Genomic DNA, 17,266 nt, shown 5'->3' with positions numbered 1-17,266 from the left:
CAAGCCAAAAAAACAAATCCGGCTTGCCGGATTCGAACCAGCGACCTAAGGATATCTGCTGCAAACACTACAGTCCTCCGCTCTGCCAACTGAGCTAAAGCCGGGATTTCAGTGCGCTTCAACAAATGAATAATCCCTAAGATACTCGATTCGTTGTATTATATTTATATATATATTTATTTATTATGAAGATTATATTTACGATTTTGAATATTCAAATCCTGGTAATAAAATCAAATTATGTCTCGTTCCAAGTGTGCATGACCACAAAAAATGGTAGATAATATGGCATCAATTTTGAAAACAGCCTACGAGTGATAATAAGGAATGTGTTCTCCACGCAGCAATGGCAAAAAGCACACTAGGGCTTGTTGAGTTGAGCCCCCACTCTTTTGGTTTTTGGTTAACCGTCGATGAACTTTTCATCATACACAGCAATGTGAAAAATACACAAAACTCGAACCCAAATTCTTTCAATAGGGGAAACTCGAATAAGCCATAATACAAAAGATGATTTTCAACATTCCAAGTCTATACATTGCAGAAGCTTTCATCATGAACATACTTTATTGTTCCAAAACCAACCGCAACAATAACATGATAATCCCTTTTTAGTGAGAAAATTTTATAATTCAATCAACTTAGTATACATCAAACAATCAAGGACATGTACAATCAAGTAAATTTCTGTCAGGTCATATCCAGCATTTACAGTCACTGCCACAGAAACTGCCGGGGAAAAAAAAACAAACAGCTTAAATCACCAACCGCAAGGACACGTACTTGTTCCAACGGGGTTTACATTTACTTAGCCGGATGTGATTTTTTTCTCGCCAAAAACATAAAAAACCGTGGGAACAATGATTTCTTCTTTTTCTTTCCAGACTTTACTTCTGGGGATGAATCAGTTTCAGTGTTATTTGCAAGCACGTAAGCTTTCGGGCTTGAAACATACTGAGCAGGAACAGCAGCAGTAGGAGCAGGAGCTTGGTGGTCAACTTTCATAGCTTCGTTCCTCCCCTCAACACTGGACCTTGGGCTCTTGATTGTGTTTACAGCAGCACCTTGACCAGATTCACCACCAGCCTTTCTTTTTTGCTCGTGTTCTGCCCTCCATTTCCTCAACTCCTGTTCTACTCCCAACTTACCTTCCTTGGCCTTCTCAGCTTTTTCCATTGCACTTCTTAGCGCTTCTTTTCTTGCAGCCATCTCCTGATTAACTTCTTCCAACTTCTCTAAGCTTTTCAATTCGGATTCTTTTGCTATCTCGATCTGGGAATTTGCAGCCGCAACCCTTATGTTGGCCTTCTCCTCTGCCTCGTGAGATCGTTTGCTGAGCTCATAATACTCCTCCAAAGACAGTGTAACCCCAGTAGTGGGTGAATCCACATCTTCAGTAGGCTTTGTTGATTCACTCTCTTGTAAAGCCTTAATGGCTGCTAATGCCAACTTTTCTGAAGCCTTGGCAGCCTCTATTTCCTTTTGTGCTGCAAGTAATCTACTCTCAATGGTACTTGCTCCAGCCTTCGCCTGCTCCGCTTCTTCTGTTACTTTGCGCAACTCTTCACGGGCCATTTGAGCTGCTGACTTAGCTTGGTCAGCCTCCTGTGCAGCTTCTTGTAATTGGCTGGGTAATTCAACCATCTTCTCTCTGGCTTCTTTCTCCTTCATTTGTACTACAGCTATTTCTGACCTAGTCCTCTCAAGTTCAGCTTCAAGAGATGCAACCGCCACGGATGCCATTCCTTCTCTCTGCCTGATGGCGGCAAGAGCTGATTTCTCACTTTCAAGTTCTGATTTTAATGATGTGGCAGCCACCTTTAAGCAATTTACTTCGGCAGTTGCTTTCTCAATGTTGAGGTTCACTTCCTCGAGCTCTTTCTTTGCTGAAGCAACTGCTGCTTGTATGTCAGTATGGGTTTTCTTCCCTGGTTCCTCTAGGTCACCTTTTGAGTGTCCTTCTTCCCCACTTTCCTCTTTCAACTTCGTTTCCATGTAAGCAGCTAATTCAGCTTTGAGATCAACTAGCAAGGCTGAGGCAGTGTCCAGCTTTGATTTGAGATCCTTAGCCGAAAGAATTTGTCGGTTGAGATTCTGGAGCTCCTCTTCTGCTTGTTTTAGTTCCTTCTCCCAATTAAGAAAATCTTGCTCCCTTGCCATTGCTGCTCCAATTCTTTGTTCCTCTGCTTCCAAGTGTGCAGCATGGGCAGACTCCAAAGACTCCTTTGTGACAATCAGCTCAATGGTCAGATCTTCCACTGTTTTCTCAACTTCCTTGGCAGCGGCGATGGCCTCTGAAGCTTTCTTTGCAGCAACATCTCTATCGGTCTCCAAAGAAGCATATTCCTTACGTAGTGCGTCCAACTCCTCTTTAACGGATTTCAGCTCTGAGACTGCAGCTGTATGTCTGGCCTTAGCAACCTCAAGTTGTGCCTTGGCTGCAACACTAGACTCATCAGCAATCCCTTGCTCCATCTCTTCTACCCTGAGCTTAGCAAGTTCTGAGTCTTGTTTTGCCTGATGCTCTTCTGTTTGTGCCCTCTCAAGATTGAGCTTCAATTCTTCAATGAGCCTCTTAGTGCTGTCCAACTCTTTCAGTACTTGCATTTTTGAATCTTCAGCAGTTTCTGACTTTCTCCTGTACTCGGGCATCTCCTCCTGTGCTTTCTCAAGTTCTTGTTCCACAAGCTTGCGTCTCTGTCCAGACAGCGTAGAATTTGCAGTTTATTTAAAATCTATGGATAAATTCATAGCTTTTTGATCAAAAAAGAACATAATGCATGGTTCAGAAGCACGTTTAGATATGGATTCAAAAGAACAAAAATGTTCATAGCTTTTTGAGTATATGGAATGTAAGAAGGCAATACATAGATGACAATACATTATTTTCTGCATAAAGGATTTCATTCCTACTTAAACAGTGACTTTCCAGTCTCTGAAGCAAATATTTTTCCTCTTCACAAAATCACTGCAAATGCCGTGCCAAAAGAACCACCAATATGAACAATAATAACTTCATCCATCTCCATAGCTAAAAGCACAGCTGCTGCTGCTGCTGCCACAAATATTTTAATCCAGGAACCAACACCAAGACCATAAGCCTATATGCATGAATATAAGTTATCAAAAAGCATAAACAAACTGTATAAGTGTCTTCGTGTTTTCTTTTTCCTTTCCAAAAGTCTTGTCCTCCAGGTGAAAACCAGTAAAGGTGGCCAAGTACTATAGCAGCATGGCATGAAAAGCAAATACCAAAAATCAATTAATTTTTATCATTTTCTGGTAACTAAAGTGAACTCATTATGTAACTAGAGGAGAATTTTACAAAGTTTCAACCATCCTAAACCAGAAAGTTTTTCCACTCGCAGTCTTCTCTACTACCATCAGCACCAGGAAAACTGCTTTCTCAATCTTAGACTACTACCAAAACCACATCCACATCCCAAAACCCTTGAATTTCTATTCTCCGTTAATGCCACAATCTGGTTCTGCCACTAAATCCAACAATAGCAGTTGGCAAAATGTCAAAGGAATACCAGTATATCAAATATTTGTTTCCACAATTACTGCCTAACTTCTAGTAACTTGCTTTTTTCAGTTTTTGGCAGCAAAAAGCAATAAAAAGGGAAAAAAAAAAATAATAATAATGGCTTTGCCAATCAACAAAAATCACAACTGTGCATATGGAATTTGAATTTAGAAAAAGAGTCTCATAAACACAAGGGCGAAGTATATACCTCCACAGTCTGGATTTTATGGGCTTTCCAATCAACAATGCCTCCAAACTTGGAAACAGCTTCTTTAACAGACTCAAATGGTGCTGTTGTATCAACTATGTGCTGTCTAGGAGAATCAACCAGTCTAGGAGAACCAACAGATTCTTGTTTTCCAAGAAGCTGTCTGGGAGAATCAATAGATTCTTGTTTTCCAAGAAGCTGTCTAGGAGAATCAACAGCTTCTTGTCTTCCAACAGCAACTCCAGCAATCTTTGTGGCAGGAAGAGCAAGATCATTGGATTGTACTACATGATCATCAAATTTAGAATGTCTTACCACAGGAGAGGAAATAGAAGGTGAATTCACATCATCAATGTGAGGACCACCATCTGGAGAATGCTGACCATCAGAGCTATTCTGTACAACTCCAGTTTTTGAATCTTCCATCAGAATATCCTGATTATGTGTCTCTGATTGATTGATTGTTGTTGGGATAGCTAAATCTTGAGCATCAGATGAAAAAAGTTGATTTTGTTTTTGAGATGGGCTATCAGATGCACGTGGAGTCCCGGATATATTATTTTCAATTGTTGTTGAGCTAGAAGCTGGACCATCTGTTGAAAGAAGTTGTTGACTTTCTCCAACAGAGAGACCATCAGAAGCATCTTGTGCGGTTGCCAATCTGGAATTTTCCATCACTAACAACTGACCATCCGTTTTGGCTTTCCCATCTGTGACAGGATCTTCTTTGATAGAATTAATGTCATGGTGGGAGGATGAAGAGGATTCTGGAGGCAACTGTTCACCAACTTTCACATCCTCCATTCCCAGAAAGCGATAAGAAGGTCTGAAAGGGTGTCTGTGCTCCAAGTAAAGGAAAATTGGATTAGCCAAAAATGGAAATTATAAATCAGAAGGAAATTCTTGTCTACTTCAGATGGTTCTTACAATATAACTACTATAAAAAATTTACGATTATTTGTTAAAAGAACCTACTTGGCTGGAATGGAAGCAAAAATTTCTTAATTTTTAGATAGAAAATCCAGAATTTAAATTAGAAATTGATGGGTGCACATTATATAACAGGTGAGAATGTCAATAACGATTTCTGTATCTAGCCTTCTTCAAAAAGAAGGAACATAGTGAATGGAATAGAAGTTACAGCCAAATACATGAGAAATCAAATGTTAAATCAACTCAAGCACAATAAAATATAGTCAAGCTTCAAACATTCAAGCGGATTTTGGGTCTTAAATCCAACAATACTAGTATCCGATACTCATGAGAATGTCTTATTCGCTGACACATTCTATTGCTCCTTGGCTATATGAATTTCGATCGTAAAAAACCCAATGAAAAAGCATAAACCATTTTTTTTTAAAATATATATATATATATATATATAAACAATACTCCAAAACTTGAAGTGGATTCACCCAGAATAGGAATACAAACAATGAAAGCATGCTATGCTAAACGAATTATTATTCAGAAACTTAAAAGCTTTGGATTTGCAGCTAGTTCAACAGACTTACTTAAAGAATTAACTTATGCTCCCAATATTTGAATCCAAATTCTCAGAATCTCTCTTTCTACAGCTCTACCATGAAAAACAGAATAAATCTATAATCTAAAACCAAGAACCACAGCTCCTAATCATGGATTTAAACATCCCTCATTAAAGCCCGCTACTAACTAAATTCGGCGCAGTTAAAAATAAAAATCAAAGAAAACCCACGGAACGAAAAAGATGAGAGAAAAAAAGAAAAAAACAGAAAAACAAAAAATAAAAACAGAGAGAGAAAGAGGAACATACCAGGATTCACCAGAAACGAAAAGGTCAAGTGAATTTGAACGGATTTTATTGATTGCTGGAATATAACCCAAAAAAAATATAAATTAATTAATTATAAAAAACAACAATAAAAATTAGCAAATATATATGTACAAATAGATGAAACAAAAATTAAGGTGGGAAAAACTGGTTCCAAAAATAGGATGAGAAAATAACGGGGAGAGTACACGTGAGTGGCGCCTACCTCGTCACACACAGACTAGATCCATCTGTTGCCTCTCTCTTTCCCAAATTTCAAGATGACATTTTTTACTTCCTTTTTCATTTTTTTCTTTTTTTCGTTTTGAATATTATATATAATATTTTTACGTAATTATTTTTATAGGGAGAAAACAATTTGTGGTGATGATGAAATTGATTATTATTATTATTATTTGGAAAAAGGAATCTTAGAAGACCATGCTTGTTCTGAGTTTTGACCACAGCCGGAGACTCAGGGCCGTTGTCATTGGCCCTCTTCTCATCCCCCTCTTCCTTCTCTAGTCTCTTTCTTTTTGTCCACCTCTTATTCACTGTTTTTTCTCCTTTCTTTTCTATTTTTATTACCGTTCTTCTACCTGTAAGATTCTATCCTTTTCGTTTTTTTTCCCCCTTCTCTTTTTATATAAAAATATAATTCTTATCCATAATTTTATCTTTGACTTTTTTATTCATAAGCCATGGTTAATAAAATAATGATAACATTTTATATTTTCCTTAATAAAAAAGAACATTTTATATTTCTGGTATAACGGTGGTTTTCATCCTTCAATGAAGTCTATAGATTGAAAGTTTTTCTTTATAAAAAATAAAAGTGTATATTAATTATTTTGAGACTGAAATTTAAATGCTACATGGTTAATTAATTATTTTTTTTTTTAAAAAAAATTGAGTGTTTGTCTTTCAAAAAACGAGCCGAATGATTTAGCTGGCGCAAAACACGACTGGTTGCAAATAAAGTTAAAGAAATAAATAAAATAGGAAAAAGTCACCGCCCGCCATAAATTTCAAGTGACGTGTGTACCCGCCTTGTATAGCGTGGGGAAGAAACTCTCTACCAAAATGATGGTTATGTCCCTGGCAAATTAGTTTTAATAATTACCACGACCGTGAAGATTATTACGACACGGGACTCACTGCGAAGGGCAGTTACGTAATAGCAGAAGACGCGTTTAAATTACAGCTCGTGCCAGGATTAAAGCCCAACGGTTGTAAGAACCTAAAATCCAAATCAGAAAAGGACATGCAAAGATATGATCGGTGGCAAAATGACCGATGAAGCCCTTGTTGAAACAATTCCGTTGCTGGTGGGGCCCAATCGGTAATATAATTATGTTAGACAGGTGACATGACATGACGGGCGAATCACGACCGTTGATGAAATTTAGAAGATTGAGCTTCCTGTTTGGTGGTACGGCCAGGTGCGTGTGTAGGAACCAGGAAGAAGAATTACAATTCCCAAGCAGTTTTTTTTTATGTGTGTGTGCATTTGTTGTTTGGGGATGAGACATGATTCTTCCATTTTGTGTAGACGATGTATGAGGGCGTGGATTGGGATTTGTGTGGAGTGCATGGTGGACTGATTTTGATTTGGATTTCTTTGGCTGTTTCCAATTGCCGCACGATACACTCTGACGTTGCCACGTTATATGTATTATTGGAAATCTGAAAACGCAGCGCGATAAGACTTTGTTGGGGTTTATGTCAACAGTAAAAGGTTTAGAATTTCTTTGATAAATGCATAGTAGCACAAAGAATAAATTCAAGTTAATAACGAATAACCAGATATAGCTGTTCACTAGACTCGCATGGGAGTTCAGTGGTTAGCATACGCCAGCCCGGCCAGTGGACGCTGGGTTCGAGTCTTGGGGGGCAGGGGATGCAGGGGGCATCGCAAAAATAAAAAGATATCGCTGTTAACTATTTACCAAAGTAATAATAATAATATCGATGTTCAGTACTTTTTTACTTTTTTTTTGGGTTGGTTTTGGGCCATTACCATATTCATAAGTTGAGGCTGGTCCATCTAATGCCAACTAAACTTCACCGGCCATTTAATAAAGGTTCAAGTTGGACCCCACTATTGATATGAAGCAGGCTTTTCTGAATATAGACAAAAGGTAGGCGGACCATGGATGTATTCGGTAAGCCCGTTTACACAAACAGTAGGCTGCAGACCTTTCGGCATAGGATCTTTTCGGGGATTTTATTCTGTTATTCTCCTTCGCAACACCTATTTTATATTCCATAGATTCTCGTCCTTGATTGTACAGGATCAAAAAAACCCAAGAAATACCCCTCCATGTATGCTTTGCTTCATTGTGTTGTATGAAAAGCCATAATGTCCTTCCCAAAGGACCTTGTTTATTCAAGCTGGAATATATCAAATAGTGAATTAAACTAGAAAAACTAGATGCCTACAAAATCATGGATTGCGCATTTTAATGTCGAATAAGCTCTTTACAAAATCATGGATTGCGCATTTTAATGTTGAATAAGCTCTCTACCCACTTCCAGATATAATTGTAGCATATGGATTCCATCAAGAAACGACTGTGATTGGACCAATTATAAAACTTGCAAATAAACATATTGTCTATGATGGGTGATGTAGTTTCAGAAGAAAATGTATATAGCTATATGACGTAGTTGTTGTACCTAAATAGATTTTGCCAACCAATTCCCTTTTCTCAATCATCCATTCTCTTACTTTTGCTTTTGCACCGATATTCAATCATTTTCTTACCTGTTGTTGCACTCTTGCACTTCCAATTTCAATTTCAGGTGAACAAATGCCTTTTGATATATAAATGCTAGTAACTTTCCTTCTAGAATGATGTTGATATTCAAGTGTTAAAGGCATCATATTTCTAAAATGAGGTTTGATTTAGAACACATGTTTTCAAAGAAAATTTAAGAAGCAATACAACTTCACTTCCTTTAAAGCATTATTATGATTGCAATTTTCCTTTTTTTTTTTTCTGCTTTGGTCAATCCAAATTGCAAACTAAATTTGGGGCAGGAAAGAACTTACATCCATAACTCATAATCATGATCTATGATTTCCTTTCATGATCCTATGAAAATTTTATATGTGGAAAATATATTTCAAAATAAAATTATTTTAATTGTAAAAATATTGCAACTTATAAAAAGGAATTTTCTTTATGTTTTATGACATAATGTAATAGGTAGTCTTCTCTTTCAAAAGCGTGATTGCCTTTATAAAACGATATTATTGTTAGTATTGTCTTTTATGATTATGTTACTTTGAATACACTCCAAAGTTTAGAGCATGATTCAATCCCCTTGCTATTTATTAAAGCAAGTATAATTTATTCAACCACCCCGAAGACTTGAAAAGTCTTATATGGAATATAGAACTTTAGAAGTGACGCAGTGCGGCCCACATATTCATTTCATATCCTACCCCAAACACATATCCATTTTCTGATAGGATGTACTGTATATATTAACGTAATAACAAGATTGAGATACCTCAATGGCTAGCTAGCATTATTGGAACTTTGAACTTTTATTATGTCCATTTTCCGATAGGATCTACTATATATTTAATGTAATAACAAGATTGAGATACCTCTATAGCTAGCTAGCTAGCTAGAACTATTGGAACGTTGAACTTTTATTTTTCTTCGAGAAATCATTTTTTGAATGTGTCAAATAAAAAAAAGAAATTAAAAAAACAGAAGGAAATCTCTTTTCGGACCACCTTATCTTTGTGCAAATACATAATTCGATGTGGCAAACAAGAGCTCCACCTCATCTCTTGTAACATATATTCGGACATAAATAATCATGACACTGAAAATAAGAAAAATCCCAAGTATCATTCTAATTAAAAAAAAAAAAAGAAAAAAGAAAAAAAAGAAAGGGAAACAGAAGCCAAAAAATGCAAATTTTACTCCACCAAATGAGACCGTCTAGGATCAGTAACATTAATCCTCCAATGCCCGTTTGCTAACTCCATCTTTCTAGCCTTCCTTCTTTCCCAATCCAAGTCAGTCTTCCTCTTTTTCTTCAACCCACAAAAACTCTGCAAGCTCTTATTCATGGCGTCATGCACCTTCCACCACCTGTGGTGAGCCACGTCACTCGCATAGACATGACTTTCCACTATATCCCAATTGCAATCGTAATCTCGGTAACAAAGCCAAGGCTTCCAACCCAAGTAGTGTATAGCATAGACTTTAGGCGGGTCAGCCCCGAAAAGCTCGTTCTTGACGCTGGCTTCCACAGAGCTGTTTGACCAGAAATTCTTAAGGAAGTTGACTCTCCTTGGAAGGCGGTGCCACCACACGAACATCTCGTTGAGGAATCCCTGGTCGCCGCCGTTGTACGAAACCACGTCTTTGCGGTGGTTCATGAAAATCCGGAAGGTGCACTTGGAGGGCTCGATGACCATAATGCCGGAGTTGAAGAGCGAAAAGTCGTTGCCTGTGGCGGTCATCTGAGGGAAATGGAAGAGGAGGTCGAGGTTTCGGAGAACAACGATGTCGGCGTCGATGAATACGACCTTGTCGTAGTCGGTGAGTTGCCAGAGTCGGAACTTGCTGTAGTTGTACTCGTTGTAGGAGTTCTTCTCGGCCCTCGGGTTTCGGATGCGCTTGATGAATCGGAGCTGCCACCCGGCTGCTGCAAGGGCGTCGCGTTTGGTAGCAGAGATGGACTTATCCAGGAGAAGGATAAGGTCGCGCTTGGTCCCTGTTTGGCGGAGGCTTTGGGCCAGCGTAATGGCGCCGCAAACATAAGCTTCGGAGGAGTGGAGCACAGTGGCGTAGGCTTCTCGTTTGACTTTCTTTGTTGTGCGTTGGATTCTGGAGAGGTCGTAGATTTCATCTATTCCTGTAATGGAATACAAATAAATGTTTCTCACGTTGTTATTTTGTTGCAAGAACAAATAGGCCATGGTAGCTTTTAAACAAATATATTAAAGTTTTTTCCAAACTAAGAGGGTTCGGTTGTAAAGTGGCTTTCATATTTGGTTGCTTCTTAGTTACACTAAAGCTTTTAACTTTCTTCAGCTATGATTGTGGTCCGTGACGGCAACAACAATTATATTCAATTTTTTTAAAAAACCGAAATGAAAAACACCAGCCACCAACCAGCGCCTGTAGCTCAGTGGATAGAGCGTCTGTTTCCTAAGCAGAAAGTCGTAGGTTCGACCCCTACCTGGCGCGTTTAAGTATATCATTATTTTCAATCATTTTTTAACTTCCAAAAAATAAAAAATTACACAATTTGGCGAAAAAATAATCTTCACAATCCAGTGATCCACACAATTACGCTTATGAAATTTCAATATTTCAACTTGGGTAAAAACCAAACAAAAAATAATAATAATAATAATAATAAAATGAGGTGGGGGAATCAAAGAAGAGGGGTAGAAATTGGAAAGCTAGCGTAAGCGTACCTTCTCCCCAAAGAGGCAAAGCCAACTTGCAAGACCCAACAGGCAATGAAACCTTTTGCTCCAACTTCGCCATATCTGGCTCATACAACCACCAATCACCTTCTCTTCTTACCAGGTCATTGCACCTAAACAGATCCAGCATTGGCCTGCACTTGCTCCACAACGCCACTTTTGTATTCCTCTTTCCTCTCTTCACTGCCAAATTTGCCACCACCATATGAACTTGCAGCCTGTACACGTCTCTCCTCCACCCTTCCTCATCTTCCTCCTTTTTACATGGCAATTTCGCCACTACTATGTCCATGTTCTCGTACTTTTGGAAATCTGGCATTGGTATCTCCGGGCATGTCGGCACATCGCTTTCTTCTTCTTCGTCGATCCACTCAGGAAACAAATCTTCCCATTTGAAAAGCTCTGATACCTCCTCAAACTCTATAGGGACTATGTTTTTACCCTGTGTATTAATCCACTGGCTCACATCTACTTCTTCCATGTGCACTATCCCAATCTTCTTTCCCTTTCCCATTTCATATAAGAAGCTTGGTAATTCTATGTTACTCACATTTCTCTTAGGCCTTGGCAAATTATTGGATTCGGACTCCTCCAAGATTGCCTTCATCTTAACCCCATTTTCAATCTAAGAAAAAAAGAATACAAAGATTATTAATAACAACATATACTAATCTCTCTTTGTAAATATATATTTATGCCAAAAAAAAAAAAAAAAAAAAGTTCCGGCTCACCTTACCTTGTGATGGCATTCGCGCAAAGAGCACCTAACAAGAGAGGCTGCGTTCTCATGGTAGACTGACAAAGATGGTCGGAGAAGAAGAACTCCGGCATAGATAACGATGAACAAACCAAGAAAAGCCAAATTGATTCTCATCACCAAAGCTTTTGAAGGAGTGGCCCTCATCATTTTCTGGAGAAAGCCAAATCCTTCAACCATCTTGACAAAAAGGTAAAAGCTAGGTATGCCTCACAACTAGGGGTCTCGTACGTCTATTATATAATATATATCGCTAACTAATTTCTCTTTAGTTTAATACGGGGCAAACAAATGATGATGATTAGAATATTTGAGCAAAGGATTTGGCTCTAGTGGTTAGAGAACATAGAGAGAGAAATTAAAAGAGTAAAACTCAATGAAAGTCAGACCATTTATAAAGCTCCAAGTGTCGTTTCCTTGTTCTGGATTTCCTTCGAGACAAAAAGGTCGGAGGACAAAAAAACTTCATTTCCTTTCTTAATAGTGTTGGTATGAATACGGCTTGGCCGTTCCTTTACTTCCCCATAATACCCCTTTATCAGCTTTCATAATTCATAATTGCCCCTTTCATTACAAATTAATTTTGTTTTTGAACTGTACAATGTATAAGCTTAAATTGTCAAACATACAATTTCCCGACCTCACAACTCCTTACTACCATAAAAATGAAACACGACCTTTTAATAAAAACGTGTTTGTTTTGCTGGCTTTGGGTTATATTTGAATACGTTTGCCTGCTTAAAATCTATTTATTACTGTTGATGACTGCGCCATCAATCATATATTTGTATGAAAATAATGACAAAATCCTCATATTTTCAATGGTATTAACAGCTACCATAACAATATTTTTTTCTTGGACATATACCATGGTAACACTACGAAACAGTAAAAATAGTAGCGACTGCAACGATTTTACACTAATGATCACAGCATTGAATAATTATTAATTTATTTTTTTTTTGTTTTTTTTTTTTTTTTTTTGTGGGAATCATGAATGCTTGATTTCTTTTAAAAGAATGCCACAAACAAGAAGTTGGGACTGGTGACAATCCGAAAATTTTAAACATAAAAAGGTTCCATGTTAATATATTTATTTACCTTCTTCCAGTAGAAAAAGAGCTAGTGAATAATAATAATAATAATAATATGGCATCATGATAATTCGAAGCCAAGGCAAGGGTAGAATGGTAACATCGGTAGAAATATTAGGTAACCACGCCAGGAATCTTGAAAGGCGGGCAGAGAAACAGGCCCTCCAACAACTACGTAGTTGGGCCATCACCTTCTTACATGAAATGCAATGTCATTGTTATCCGTTAAGGAATGGCGAGGCTCCACCAATTTCCATATCTTAATAATTTTCTCCTTTTCATAATCAGTCATCATTCGCCGTTTCATTATAAAAAATTATTTTAGGTTGGATTTCCGAATCCAGAATAATTAGACGGCATGTTTTACACGACAATAGCAGCCGATAGATGGTATGGTAAACTATCACAACTCCAATTTCTGTCAACCTCTTACAATTAGACCAACTGAGAGTGGGTCCCTCCCTACTTACTTAGGCTTTTGGGCTTACTTTCATCTGCTTCCTTTCAAACAACTGGGCTTCCACCAGTCCGATCCATTTCGCAAAAGACGACCAGTTTTGGGTGGTACACCAATCTTGGGCCCATTTTCAGAAACCCCAGAAATCCTACAATAACGTGTCACACGAAATGCTCTTTGCTATGGTCAGTTGAACTCAATGCTCCATCGCTTCAAGCTTTAATCACATCTTGAATGTGTTGAGAGAAACTTTTGCCCGGTGGAACAAAAATCAGATCTTCCCAGCCCAAGTTCTTTTCACTCCTCTGCATTTCATCCAAATAAAATAATTCACGATTAAACACAGTCATCAAAATACTCGAGTAACATGAATTGTTGCAGTAACCAGATCCAATACCTCCATTTTTCTCAAAACATCTTCTAGACTACCAACCTGTTAACACAATATATAAAGATATGACGAGAATAAAACAATGTTAGGAACAGAAGAAAAAGAAATATATGAGAAGAAATCAGACATGCTATAAAATATAAATCAAAGAATACAATCTCAAGATGTCTGACTATATAAACTTATTGCTCATAGAGCTTCCAACGATAATGATAGTAAAGTTTGAAACTCATAATGCTGCTTCTGAACTTCTAGGGAATGACAACTCTACCCATTTGAAAGTTTTCAATATCAACACTTTTTAAAAGAAATTTAGAAATATAAATATATAGCACGTTAGAATACCATAATATTTTGAGAAACCCCTGGTCCTTTCGATGCCCTAGAGACCTTCGACAATTCTTTTTCTATATCTTCCTGTGTAGGAACCAAACAGATAATAAGTACTAGCTAATAACATACTCATAAATACATATTAAATATCTGGGAAAGCATATGCATGAATCTCAAGGTAACAAACCAACCTTTGTAAAATATATGGGGCAATAACGCTTGTTCTTCTTCTTCGCAACCAGTAGGTCCGACTGTTAACAGAGATAACTTATCAGATAAAGTGTCAAATTAATTCACTCCTACAAGGGAGTTAGTCAGCAATCTGATTCCTGGCACCTGCACTAGTTTTAAGACAACAATATGGCAATTTAACACCCTGCAAGTTTACGTGATCCCTGGTCAGGCAGTCTACAATACATTATGTTTCTATTAGTAATAAAAACCTACACATAACTGTCAAAACATGATTACAGAAGAAAATCAAGCTAACTCTGTTTGAATGGTTGGATGGAAAATGGAAAAGATATAATGATGATGGACGACAGAGCTTTCAAACAAGGTTGGTAGATTTACCATAAAAAAATATCATACCTGAAAAACAGGAACTCCATCAAATCCACTTCTGATATCAGTGGCTTTGAGCTAGAAAAAAATTATTCCAATTGTTAGCCGATCTAAATTGTGCCAGACAACAAACTGTAAAATTGTAAAGTCATACATGATAGTTCATTGTAGCATAAGTAACAATTGCAGCCTATAACAAAATCCATAAGCAGTAATCACAAAGCAGCTGAAACATCATAGTGGATTATTGGAGAAGCTAACCTCTAGTGCATTTTTTATTTGGACTGGATCAGGCAAAAATCGGAATGCAATTCCTTCAACCTTCAACATATATACCTAAAATTTATAGGGCAAACTTAGTATAAATATGCTCTGATATCAAAATTTGCAGTAAATATTCAAGGAAATAAGTAAAGATTTATATATCAACCATCATTACAGTCTTCACTCCTCATCACACCTAGAAGAGGAAGCATTCCACTACTTTCTAAATCATGCTGCTGAGCAATATTCTTTGTTTTAGGAGTCATACATTCTTTGTTTTAGGCAAGGTTTGAACCTAAAGCCCCTTTAGAGTATATGGCCTGACTCTATGATCAAATTTATTTTAATTTGGCTCACTACATTAGTTTGAATGGAATGATAAGACAAACCTTCAGTATTTGCAAAACTCTAATAGCATTTTTAGCCATCTATCATAGATCATTTTGTCATCAATAAACTATTTTCCTGCCAAAAACTTCAGGGAAAATCTTCACTCTTACAAATATTTTGCAATTCGGGCATCTCAATTTTCTGATATTTCGGATAAAATACACCCACATAACAAGAAAGAACAACCATTTCTCAGAACCAGCATTTGCAAAATGACTTCACCTGGTCGAGAGTAATGGGAACAACCTTAGCCTGACTTCGCAATTCTCTTTTCCTTGACCGGACCTGAAACCAACACAGATACAAAGCCACTTCAAATTGAACAGCAAAAAATGGGGAAAAAATTATTTAAAAAAAAGGAAAAGAAAAGAGCCACATTCAGTGGCTGGAGCCAAATTCCAATTATATGTTTTTCAGCGGTCTGAATTCAAAGAAATTACGATTTGCACTACAATGTGCTTCGGCGAATAGAAGCTTGAATTTCACTTTTTAGAAAACAATATGAAGTGCAAAAAGGAATTCGGCACTAACTTGAGCAAGAAAGGCTTCGGCATCCTCCTGACGAAAACAGAGTAATCCAATCGACTTAGCTCCATTGGGATCAGAAATAAGCACGAACTCATTGTTCGAATTGCTAACAGTGTAGACAGCCGTGCCGGCTAAAGTCTTGGCGACGTGGTCGGAGCTCAGAGTGGCGGCCAACGCGTGCTTGGGCTGAACCAGAGATGCGAAGGCTGGAGGAGGCCGAGGCAGACGTAAACGCCTGGTGACCGCCGGCGGCCAATTCCCGGCTAGGTTTCCGGCGAAGCGTTTGGTGTCTTCGAGTCGGTTGGTGAACTCGGAACCAATTCGGAGGCAGTGCTGGTGGATGAAAGTAGAGAGGGAAAGGAAAGGGTTTGAGGTGCCGCAGGGTTTTGGGGACTCCATGGAGACTGGGGCAGGAAACTGGAGGGAGCGAAAAACAAACGTCGTTTGCATACACTTTGGATATTTGTTCAGGTCGTGAAGGCGTACTGTACTATTATCACTCGCGGTTAGCTAGGGTAGATTACACTCTCCGATTGTTTAGATGGTAACTTTTTTTTTTTTTGTTCAAAAATTAACAAACACGATTTCTGAGCGCGTGAAAATAGAAGTTATCATTGGGGTTCAGAAATTTTGATACGGAGCGGCTGTAACTATGTTGGGATAGGGTAGAGCGTGCTCGAGTAGAGGAATGGAGGTTCACCGGGACGTTTTTTTTTTTATTGCCGCGCCTAAAATTAAACGCCGTCATAAAGGCCATTCCATAGTTTAATGGATTGAGCCTTCAACTTGGGCTGATTTAAAGCCCAATGGATCCCATGTAAATTTGGAACGGGTCACTGGTCCGCTTTAATTTTTATTTTTAAAAAAAATTATTATTGAAGAGCAGGCAAATGAAATTGTTTACGTTGATTGTTCTGTCAAAAAGAGATTGCTGATCAAAATCATAACAATAACAAAGTTAGTATGGACATTATTCAAAAGCTTGGAGGCATTTTTTCTTTCTACAATTCGTATATATCTTACAGCACGAATTAACCGGGTATTATTCAACATTAAACCTAGCTAATAATAATTTCTTAGTTAATAGAACCTGATTCGCATCCATTGGCTCTCTGAAAGATAAAAAGAAAGAAAATTAAGCAAAGTAGAAGAGGGATACTAATCTTTAGAAAAAATCCTCTTTACCAAACGAATAAATTAACTGTTCGATTGAAAAAGTGGGAATATATATATATATATATATATAATAAACTCGAAGAAATCATGACTATATTGTATTTGTACCATGTGTTTTTGAAACAAGTTGAACTTTATTGTTCACGGTTATGGAATTACACCCCTTGTTCTTGGAAATGGAATCTACCTATTGTATTGACATAAATAGCAAGCAACTTGGTGAGTCAATGATCAAAGCGTCCATGGCGGCGTGACTGACTAATCTTTTCACATTGCAATTTCCACACACACACACACAAACACACTCTGCGCGTGAGCC

At 37.7% G+C, this 17,266-nt stretch overlaps 3 protein-coding genes and 2 non-coding genes across 7 annotated transcripts; 1 reads left to right on the top strand and 4 right to left on the bottom strand.

Moving 5' to 3' along the window:
- Nucleotides 1–17: 17 nt before the first annotated feature.
- TRNAY-GUA (transfer RNA tyrosine (anticodon GUA)) lies at nucleotides 18–104 on the bottom strand. Its single transcript is given in 2 exon segments — nucleotides 18–53; nucleotides 68–104. It is a non-coding gene; the product is annotated as a tRNA-Tyr (tRNA).
- A 489-nt stretch (nucleotides 105–593) lies between these two features.
- On the bottom strand, nucleotides 594–6,055 carry LOC107419995 (protein WEAK CHLOROPLAST MOVEMENT UNDER BLUE LIGHT 1). 2 transcript variants are annotated; one of them, XM_025075221.3, is made up of 4 exons: nucleotides 5,975–6,055; nucleotides 5,533–5,587; nucleotides 3,738–4,575; nucleotides 594–2,697 (listed from the first exon to the last, which is right to left on the bottom strand). In XM_025075221.3, exons 3-4 carry the CDS (start codon nucleotides 4,539–4,541, stop codon nucleotides 805–807), a joined length of 2,697 nt encoding a protein of 898 aa, XP_024930989.3. In that variant the 5' UTR covers nucleotides 4,542–4,575; nucleotides 5,533–5,587; nucleotides 5,975–6,055; the 3' UTR covers nucleotides 594–804. The 2 variants fall into 2 exon arrangements, with proteins under 2 accessions (XP_024930989.3, XP_015884333.3); XM_016028847.4 differs by lacking the exon at nucleotides 5,975–6,055 and adding an exon at nucleotides 5,756–5,958.
- A 3,098-nt stretch (nucleotides 6,056–9,153) lies between these two features.
- On the bottom strand, nucleotides 9,154–12,156 carry LOC107419975 (UDP-glucuronate:xylan alpha-glucuronosyltransferase 2). 2 transcript variants are annotated; one of them, XM_016028820.4, is made up of 3 exons: nucleotides 11,730–12,156; nucleotides 10,982–11,618; nucleotides 9,154–10,413 (listed from the first exon to the last, which is right to left on the bottom strand). In XM_016028820.4, the coding sequence occupies exons 1-3, from the start codon at nucleotides 11,928–11,930 to the stop codon at nucleotides 9,470–9,472; spliced, it is 1,782 nt and encodes a 593-aa protein (XP_015884306.1). In that variant the 5' UTR covers nucleotides 11,931–12,156; the 3' UTR covers nucleotides 9,154–9,469. The 2 variants fall into 2 exon arrangements, with proteins under 2 accessions (XP_015884306.1, XP_015884307.1); XM_016028821.4 differs by having other exon boundaries at nucleotides 11,725–11,881.
- Nucleotides 10,676–10,748, top strand: TRNAR-CCU (transfer RNA arginine (anticodon CCU)). Its single transcript has one exon. It is a non-coding gene; the product is annotated as a tRNA-Arg (tRNA).
- Nucleotides 12,157–13,100: 944 nt separating the features above from the next.
- On the bottom strand, nucleotides 13,101–16,449 carry LOC107419966 (protein TIC 22, chloroplastic). Its single transcript, XM_016028811.4, has 8 exons — nucleotides 15,775–16,449; nucleotides 15,466–15,528; nucleotides 14,851–14,925; nucleotides 14,617–14,667; nucleotides 14,217–14,276; nucleotides 14,038–14,109; nucleotides 13,699–13,734; nucleotides 13,101–13,606 (listed from the first exon to the last, which is right to left on the bottom strand). Exons 1-8 carry the CDS (start codon nucleotides 16,219–16,221, stop codon nucleotides 13,514–13,516), a joined length of 897 nt encoding a protein of 298 aa, XP_015884297.3. The 5' UTR covers nucleotides 16,222–16,449; the 3' UTR covers nucleotides 13,101–13,513.
- Between the last annotated feature and the right edge of the window lie 817 nt (nucleotides 16,450–17,266).

This window comes from Ziziphus jujuba, chromosome 5, assembly GCF_031755915.1.
Source record: "Ziziphus jujuba cultivar Dongzao chromosome 5, ASM3175591v1".
NCBI lineage: Eukaryota > Viridiplantae > Streptophyta > Magnoliopsida > Rosales > Rhamnaceae > Ziziphus > Ziziphus jujuba.
This window is presented reverse-complemented; position numbering and strand designations above follow the sequence as displayed.

Coding starts and splice junctions, on each gene's coding strand:
- LOC107419995 (XM_025075221.3), bottom strand. CDS start 4,541: ATGGAGGATGTGAAAGTTGGTGAACAGTTGCCTCCAGAATCCTCTTCA. Junction 2,698..3,737: donor ATAAAATCCAGACTGTGGAG/GTATATACTTCG, acceptor CTGTCTGGACAG/AGACGCAAGCTTGTGGAACA.
- LOC107419975 (XM_016028820.4), bottom strand. CDS start 11,930: ATGGTTGAAGGATTTGGCTTTCTCCAGAAAATGATGAGGGCCACTCCT. Junction 11,619..11,729: donor TGCGCGAATGCCATCACAAG/GTAAGGTGAGCC, acceptor TTTTTTTCTTAG/ATTGAAAATGGGGTTAAGAT. Junction 10,414..10,981: donor TTTGCCTCTTTGGGGAGAAG/GTACGCTTACGC, acceptor ATTCCATTACAG/GAATAGATGAAATCTACGAC.
- LOC107419966 (XM_016028811.4), bottom strand. CDS start 16,221: ATGCAAACGACGTTTGTTTTTCGCTCCCTCCAGTTTCCTGCCCCAGTC. Junction 15,529..15,774: donor CCGAAGCCTTTCTTGCTCAA/GTTAGTGCCGAA, acceptor TGTTGGTTTCAG/GTCCGGTCAAGGAAAAGAGA. Junction 13,735..14,037: donor GGGTTTCTCAAAATATTATG/GTATTCTAACGT, acceptor TTGTGTTAACAG/GTTGGTAGTCTAGAAGATGT.